At 36.7% G+C, this 9258-nt stretch overlaps 1 protein-coding gene across 1 annotated transcript; it reads right to left on the minus strand.

Annotated features, from left to right (window-relative positions):
* Positions 1–236: 236 nt before the first annotated feature.
* Positions 237–2299, minus strand: LOC143624102 (uncharacterized). The gene is made up of 5 exons (XM_077094842.1): positions 2113–2299; positions 1211–1316; positions 1013–1104; positions 863–910; positions 237–355 (listed from the first exon to the last, which is right to left on the minus strand). The coding sequence occupies exons 1-5, from the start codon at positions 2265–2267 to the stop codon at positions 247–249; spliced, it is 510 nt and encodes a 169-aa protein (XP_076950957.1). The 5' UTR covers positions 2268–2299; the 3' UTR covers positions 237–246.
* Positions 2300–9258: the final 6959 nt, after the last annotated feature.

The raw sequence follows: 9258 nt of genomic DNA on the forward strand, positions 1-9258 counted from the left end.
AAAACTTTATTGTAGGATCTTATTTGTTCACTCATATAAAGTGACACATAAGCATACTAAGAGCATGACTCATTACAAAACAGATATAGATAACTAACGCCTTGCATAAGCAAGCACTAAGCTCAACTTTATTTGAAATAAAATTTATAATTTAATTTATGAAAACTATTTATCATCCCCATGAGGATTAAAGCAATTGCTTTCTTTTATATGATTTAGAATAATAGAATGAGGTACACAACAATGTCATCTCAACGATTGAGGAAACCATCGCGCCAAAATGTAATACTTAAATTTCACAATCAACATAAACAAGGTGTAGCATGGAACATGCAATGTTGCAACAATCAAGTACCTGCATAATGTTTTACAGACAGAGACAACAAAACCGCATTAGATTAACCAGAAAAAGAGATTAGATCTTTAACTTTAGGAGAGAGGTTAAGGAGACAATAGGTGGCATGTTGAAACGAGTTGGATTATGTTGATGTGTCAAACCATATATATATTTTTTTGTCTGTTTTAGAATATTTTAATCAAAATAATATATTACTAAAATTGACCCGGTTTTATATAAATAGGTTAAAACGGGTTATTATTTTGTCATGTCAAAATGGGCAGGGTCGGGTTTGACCCAACAATCGCCTTTGGACTATAAATAATATATTAAGAATGACCACCCCCAAATTTTGATTATATAGAGGTCAACACTTGAATATGCGCTTTAAACACCCTTTGACCGGTTCAACCCATTTGACCATTCAACTGAGTCGCGTTTATTTGATATAAAGAGAACTTGGACGGGCCGCACAACATTCTTTTTTGACATTGTATTGATGCTAAGATGTTTGAAAATACGTACCATAGTGGAGCGTATTCTACAGATAAGTCGAGAAACGGGTATGGCCACCTACAATATAAAGAAGTTATTGAAAAGTTAACCATACATGTGTGTGCGCGTGCGTGCACGTATGCTTGAAATGTGAATAAAGAAAGGGTGAAAATAACATACCAAGTTGCAACAAAGGCATGAAGAATCCACTCAAAGAGCACATAGAAAGCAGTAAATAAAAAAAAGTATGAAATGCGGAACCAAGGGAAGCGCTGAAACATGGTTTCCAAACATATAAAAGATTACAAAACAAAACAGAAAATTTAAAAATTATTTAAAAACAAAAAAAAATAATGACTTCCAAATAAGGAAAGTTACCAAGCTATTTAAGGCTATGTCACCAAGGAGCAAACCCAAATTAAGAGAATGTACAACAACCGTCAACTGGCACACAAGAAAAAGATAAGAAAACCGTTTGAAATCTCTAAAATAAATAAGTTAAAAAGTGACAGTTTCGAACAGTTTACTAATAATTGGGTCGATGAAACTATATTTTATCTCTAACTACGTCAAACTCAGATAATAAAATAAAACGCTTAGAAGAAAATGTGTCAAACGGGTCAAATGTTGTCAAAGTGTATTTTTAGTGCATAAAAACTATTAATCCAAAAATAATAATGTTAAAAGGGAATAATCTTTGTAATCACATTTGGCAAACCATTTATTTTTAAAAAATAATAAATTTCTGCACAAAAATTGTTTCGGGTCATCCTGGCCCATTTTGAGTCTTTGACCAATATAAAGTACCCGTTCTATAGCTAATTTGCCAACTCTATCAACAACTATATAAAGAAAAAAATTCACATGATATAGGAAAACGGAAACTCTTCAACAAATAATGAGCATGAAACTTAAAAAATCGACCCGTAACCAAATGCAAACAAAAACCGACCGTTTGGTATATGTTTTTGCCAAAGCCAAATTTTCAGTTCGGTTTCAGTTTTGCGTGTAATTTAAACCAAAAAAAAAACCTTAAAGCAAACCAAACCGAATTTATGAATTTTCATTTTTAATTTTGAATGTTAAATAAATTTTAAGAACTTAATAAATAGCGTAAGCCAAACATCTTAGCTTAAATGTATAATAATCAATTATTCCTTAATTAACAAAAAAATTTTAGGCCCAAGCTCATTATTTTGGTCAAATTCTTTTTTCTACCCAAAATTTTAAGCAAAATGATAAAACCGAACAGTTTTTTAAAAGTCAAAAACCAAATATACGGTTTTTGGTCTGGTATGAGCTCAAAACCGACCCCTAATAATAAAAGATAAGCGCGGTTACTCACAAAGCCCAATTCATAGCCTACAATCGTATAAAACGGAAAGATCACAATCCAATAAACGGAATCTGTCAACATAACCGCCCCAGCCGTCATCTATATCCAAGAAACATCATAATCAACATAAAAATGAAATTTGTAAAAGTTAAGGACCTTTTATAAGTATGTAACTGATATTTGAAGATATCAAACATGATATATGTAGCACACAAATAAAATAAATTACTTGGAAAATAATTTGGAAGACATAGCCCCAAAATGCAGCTGTTATCAAGAAATGATTTTTCGCTTGTTGGCTCGTTGTATTGTTCTCATTGGCGAGAGGCAAATAAAATTCTTGATCCAGGCCTACATCACATGTCTTGTGTTGTCTATAGCATCCGTAAGCCGAGAGCAACGATCCAAACTGCAAACGAGCTTCAAGATATTATTATAAGAAATGTATTAAAATTGTAGAGAAAAAAAAACATTTGTCCTATAACGCAAGGTGAATTCAGTCACAAAGCCGATGCTATATGTGGCAATTTTGACCCGTTTACTTAAGTGGGTTGATTTGCGTTTGTTTAATCTTGAACGCGTCAAACAGGTTGAAAGTCATCTGACTCTTAAAGGGCGCGCTTTATTGAAAAATGTTAAGATAACTTTGAAATAATACTTTTTATTTTGTGATCTTATTTAGCACATGTTAGTAGAAGTTTAAAAAAATGTACATAGATCGGCCCAGGCTGACTTGTTTAAAATTTACACAATTTGTCATTTTGGCATGTTACACATTTGATCCGTTAACAAAGCCACCTGACCCGTTCAATTTTCCACTACTAGTAAATGCATATGAAAATGAAGATTTGGGTAAAAAAGGAACGTACCGCGAAATAGAAAGTAACCAAACACAAAGTCCACCTATACCAAAATCAAGCACGAATGGTTAACACAACAACAATTACTAGTTATAGGTGGGACACTATGATCCTGCAATATATATACATGATAGATAAACAGCCTGCACGTGATTATAGCAACATATCATGTAAATATACAAGTTGCAACGTCATTGCACTGGTAAATAAGTAGAAACCAAGACTGGTTGGTCAAGTAATTTTGGCCGGGTTGAGTTGGACCCGTAAATTCTTTTTGTTCATTTTTCATAAAAATATATACACTTTATGAATACACTAAATATGATTAAAAAAAATTTACAACTATACATAAAAAATTTGCATAAAATGTTTTACATTTTCTCCTTTTTAGCTGAACGTTTTGATTTAAACCGTAAATTCGTTTTGTTCATTTTTCAAAACAAAAATATACTTGATTAGTACACTAAAAACAATATTTTTACAAAAATACACAATCTTTGCATAAAATGTTTCCCAGATTCTCCTTTTTATATAAACTTTTTGATTTGACCTGCAAGTTCTTCTTGTTGATAAAGAAAAGGGGTCAAAATTGCCTGCCATCAATAAAGATGACAAAAAATAAACTTACTGAGTATAATAAAAGAACAAATCGGTTCCGTGAGTGGTAACATCAGCAGCTAGAAGCAAAGAAAACGAAAGGATTCGAAAAGCCAGTAACCAAATAGGGTGTAATCCATTTATAGAAGGCATCCATGCTTCACAATTATATAGAAGAAGCCTAGGTCTTTCTTGCTGAGTCACCTCTTTACAAGTTTTAATTTACCTAAAACCTTTATATTTCCAAATCAAATACTCCCTCCGTCCAATATAAATGTCCTAATTTGACTTTTCAAGTCTTTCTTTTACAACTTTGACCGTAAATATTTTTGTTCGTGTCATATAATTCTTGATGAAAATTATATGAATGGATTGAGTTTTAAATGTATTTTACATTGATATAATTTTCATCAAGTATTATATGACACGAACAAAAATATTTACGGTCAAAGTTGCAAAAGAAAGACTTGAAAAATCAAAATAGGACATTTAAATTGGGACGGAGGGAGCATGATGCTATAATAATGGGAGTTAAAAGCATAGCAAGAACTTCCAGGTCAACCAGTAAGTCAAAGTTGTAGTATCATTAATCAAAGTAGGCTCCATCCTAGCAAAAGTACATTAAGAATTTAAGATAGTGCTAAGACTTAAGACTCAAAGGTTTAGGTTAATTAATTAACATGGTAATTTCATAATTAATATTAATTTTTTTTTTGAACGGCCAACTAAGTAACGCCGGATACTCCGTACGCGGCCCCCATAATTAATAGTAATGTTTAGGGTTAAAGTAATTGGTTTTGAATATTTCACTCAACAAAACTGGTTACCAAATAATGAGAATTTGTCACACACAAACAACTATTTGGAGGACTCTTGACATATCTCACCAAAAAAATCACATCTTAAATGCCAGTTAATACAATCTAGTTGCATGAAACGCTGTCACATATATATAACAGCAAGATTGAAAATTTCCAAGGAACATAAACCCAACTATAACAAAGTTGCATAAAAAGAAATAGCAACAAAAGGGTTTAAAGTTTAAAGTTTAAACAGACCAATATGAAATGATGAACTGAATTTAGTTTAAAAAAAAACCAAAGACTTACAAGGGGAGTTAAAATAAAGAGGTGATGGGTAGTTAGTTGTTGATATTTGGATCAAGAATCATGAAATGAAATGAAGGGAGTTTGTTGTTATTTTGAAGAGATACAATACAAGTAGAAACAAAGAAAAGTGTAGTTTATTCATGTCCTCTGCAGGCGACAACAACAGCCTGACTTTCATGATTTGTCCAGAAAACTCCACCTTTTTTTTTTTTGAAAGGCAAACAAAATTTATTAATAAATTAGAAGCAACAGTCTAGTAAGAGACTAGACCAAGAAGTTCAAACATGACCAACCAAACAAAAACATACAAACATTAACAAGTGCAGATCAAATGTTAAAACTCTTCCAATCCTCCCAACGCATATGAGTCAGTCTAGCTCTACTCTTCACCCAAAGATAACCCAAAACTTGAATATCATCTACCAAACTATCCAACCGAACTTGACTCCCTTCATGCACCCGCATGTTACGGGCCTTCCACAACCTCCAAACCGTAACCAACACAACAGCATGAAGAGCTTTCGCCTTCTTCTTTGGAAAGATAGAGAATTTATGCATCTCAACTATGTCCCGGAACCTGAACGCAAAGAACACAGGAAGATTGCACCATTGGGTGATGACTTGCCAAAACTCTTGCGCAAGTCTGCAGGAGACGAAAAGGTGCTCAGCGGTTTCCTCGGCTTCTCCGCAGAAAGGGCAAAAAGTAGATGTAACCGCCAAATTTCTGGCCGCCAAAGACACGAAAGTTGGCAGCCTCTCCAACTCTGCACGCCACGCAACTACATTAACCTTTTTTGGCACCCAACTGTTCCAAGCGAACAAGAACTCGGGGATTGAACCAGCAGCCGCTGCCAGGCTATTCTTTAAACTTTTAACAGAGAACGCCTCACCTTCATCAAGAGACCAAGTCAATCTATCTTCTCCCGGGTGCAAAACAACTGAATGACAAAGAAGTAACAATTGTCTTAGTTCCTCCACTTCTGCAATTGACCCCGGCGCTCTGGACCACCCCCAAGTACTACATATCACCCCATCTACCATCACCAACCGATCTGCCACTGAGCACAACTTCAAACCTTCAATAGAAAAAAGTAGTGGAAAACGAATAAACAAAGGTTCTCCGCCAATCCAATAATCTAACCAAAACAAAGTAACAACCCCGCTTCTAACAATATGTTTTAACGCCCGCCAAATATCCACACCAGACTCTGTTAATTTTTTTGAAATACCAACTATATGTTTCCATGGACCGGTCAACGAGACTGTAGATGGGATGGATTGCCATGACCTGGATGAGTGGTGAAGAGACCAAATAATCTGCTGCCATAACCCGTCCTTCTCCTCTTTAAACCGCCACCACCACTTAGCTAACAATGCCAAGTTTGTATCTTTTAGAGATCCGAACCCGAGCCCGCCATATTTGTGCGGGGCAACTACCTTCTGCCATGCCACCCAATTTACTTTAGCTTTTTCTTCCGAACCACCCCAAAAAAACACTCTCCTCAAACGTTCCAACTTCTCTAACACCCCAGTCGGAGCATGATAAAGGGAGAAATAGTAAGTTGGTAAGGCATTGAGAACCGACTTAATTACCGTAATACGACCACCAAAGGATAGATTCTTTGCTTTCCACACCGACAATCGTCTCCTAAACATCTCCACAATCGGGTCCCAAGATTGTATTAGACTCATATTACCTCCAACTTGTAACCCGAGATATTGGAAAGGAAAATCACCTGCTCTACAACCAAGTAAATCTCCCATATAATTCCTTTCAGCGTCTTCCACACAAGTCCAAAGAGACAGCTTTTAGCAAAGTTAATTTTAAGGCCAGAGACCATATAGAAAACCCTTAACATTCTCCTCAAACTAATAGCATTCGAGTAATCCCATTCACCTAGGAAGATCACATCATCTGCATAAATAAAATGCGAAATCGTAGGACCATCCGACTCGCACTTCAGACCCTTAAATAATCCGCAGCTCGAGGCTCGTCTCATAATCTCTGAAAGAGCCTCCATGGCTAAACGAACAAAAGGCAAAAGAGGGTCCCCTTGTCGAAGGCCCCGAAAACACTGAAATTCCGGAGTAGGAGACCCATTTACCAAAACCGACGCCTGACCCGACTTTAAAATCGCCGAAATCCATTTCCGCCACAACGGAAAGTTCATCTGATCTAATATCGAGTCTAGGAAAGTCCAATTTAAAGAATCGTATGCCTTATCTATGTCAACTTTGAGAATAAAACCTTTTCTCTTCGACTTCCTCAAGGGGGATAAGTTTGCTAAACTCCATACTCGGTAAAACTTATATGCAACAATTTATTTGTCCATGTTTTTTTCTCTTTTCATACAACATGATACTCTTTTTCCATTGTCATTGTCATCGTCTTCTTTTAATATTATTCTCGGCGGATGGTCCTTTTTAATGTGGTATAGTGGTGGTAGGAACTTAGATAGCGTTTGGTACACATGAATGATATAAGGAATAGAATAATTTGTCGCGTGGTAAAAAAAGTGGCATTTGGTTGTTTAGTAGAATGGATTCATCCATTCCATGTGGAATCCCGTTCCATCAAAATCATTCATCTCCCCCACCCCCACCCCCTTCTCCTCCCTCGTTTTTTTTAATTCAATTCCTCATTCACCATGTTTTTTCAACAACACCACAACCTAACAAAAACCACCACCTCCACCTTACTAGCGCCACCATCGTCGCCGTAACCACTACAACTATTGTCACTGTCGTTGCCTGACCATCATTACCACCACTGTCGCTGTTTGACCGCCACCATACCATCGATCACCATCACTACCAATGCTACCACCACTTGAACCCCCCCCCCCCCCCCCCGTCACCTGACCGCCACCACCACCGTCACCATCGCCACTACCAAACATATTTTTTCATTCATATTTTTTTTGAATACCAAATAACATAAAGTAATAATTCATTTCAATCTCATAGGTTAACCAAATAAGACAAATGAATGGTAACAAATCCATTATATTCCGTCTCTCATTCCATTCCCCCTTCATTCATTGCATTACTTCCAACCAAACATACCCTTATGTTTCTCAATGGATATCCAAGTTCAATCCCCACTTAAAACACTTTGGGGGGACATATGTGGCTCAAAGAAGGAAGACTGCAGTTCGATCCTAAGAGCATCTAGATTTTAGCACCAGTGGGCCTTCGGGCGGGTGGGTTTGTCTCGGAACCGGAGATAACTTGGAGGCGCTCAAGGGCTTCGTACGACTGGGTTGGACTAGCTAGCGGTGACCTTTAGCTATTGGGTCACCCTATACAAAATATCTAGACATTTTATGTTTGTTGACCGTTAAAAAAATGTGACGAGAGGGAAATGCTCCCATTGAGAAAATACCTTCTAATTGATTATCACTTTTCGTTATTTTGGTATGTACTAGTTTAAGGTGTCATCCTTAAATCACAAAAATAACAAGGATCGTCATTTATGTCTAAATTTGTTTACACATTTTGTCTTTTCATTAACGGACTTCACTATCTTCCGTTAAGTCCATTCATGTGTATTGCATATAGGTTTTTGTAAGTTTATATAATATGTAGAATCATTGTTAATTGTTTCGTTTAGTCTAGTCATTTGTATTGCATATAGGTTTAGTCCAGTCATGTGTATTTTATACAATCATTGTTAGTAAGTTTATATATTTTTCATTTTATAGGAGGAGTCATGTGATTAACTACTTTATTCAATATTATCTTTAAATCTGGTAAGATGCCACCAGTGGAGGAGCAGCGTCGTCCCTATCTATAAGAACAAAGGAGACGCCAATGTTGTGGTAACTGCCGAGGAATCAAACTACTAAGCCATACTTTGAAGCTATGGGAAAGAGTGATTGAGGTTAGACTTAGACGGGAAACTCAGGTTACGGTGAACCAATTTGGCTTCATGTCGGGGCGTTCCACCACAAAGGCAATACACATTATAAGAAGATTGATGGAAAAGTATAGGGAGAATAAGCGTGACCTTCATATGGTGTTTATTGACCTAGAAAAGGCGTACGACAGTGTGTCACGCCAAATGCTTTGGAAGTGCCTAGAGGGTAGAGGGGTCCCAAGGAATATATATAGACAATTATGGATATGTGTAACATCACGAAAATATCAGGTCAAAAATACCAAGTTCAAAAGATAAAGGACCAAAAATGACAAGTTTTTTTTAAACTTAAAAATCAAAAATGAAAAATCTGTCATCAGGCTTGATCGCGATACGCGACGGCCATAGACCAAACGTCATCGCGTATCGCGATGACGTGGTCTGACAGGGTGACACGTGTCCTGCCACGTGGCACCACGTGGCATAAAGCCATGATAAGGTGACACGTGTCGACACGTGTCACCTGGTGGCATTATGTGTTACCACGTGGCATCGCGTCCGCCACGTGGCAGCCCTAGTGGTGACTCACCATGCCTACATCGCGATACGCGATGGCATGATCAAAGGACCATCGCGTATCGCGATGGGTCCCGGGAAAAGTCTAT

Source organism: Bidens hawaiensis, unplaced genomic scaffold (assembly GCF_021521415.1).
Source record: "Bidens hawaiensis isolate Kalapana, Puna unplaced genomic scaffold, B.hawaiensis_p1.1 tig00003654_1, whole genome shotgun sequence".
NCBI lineage: Eukaryota > Viridiplantae > Streptophyta > Magnoliopsida > Asterales > Asteraceae > Bidens > Bidens hawaiensis.

Excerpts from the sequence above, each read along its gene's own strand:
- LOC143624102 (XM_077094842.1), bottom strand. The coding sequence starts at position 2,267 with ATGACGGCTGGGGCGGTTATGTTGACAGATTCCGTTTATTGGATTGTG. Across the intron at positions 1,317-2,112 it reads CTCATACCAGACCAAAAACC|AGATTTCAAACGGTTTTCTT; the intron begins GTATATTTGGTT and ends TATTTATTTTAG. Across the intron at positions 356-862 it reads GTAGAATACGCTCCACTATG|GTACTTGATTGTTGCAACAT; the intron begins GTACGTATTTTC and ends AACATTATGCAG.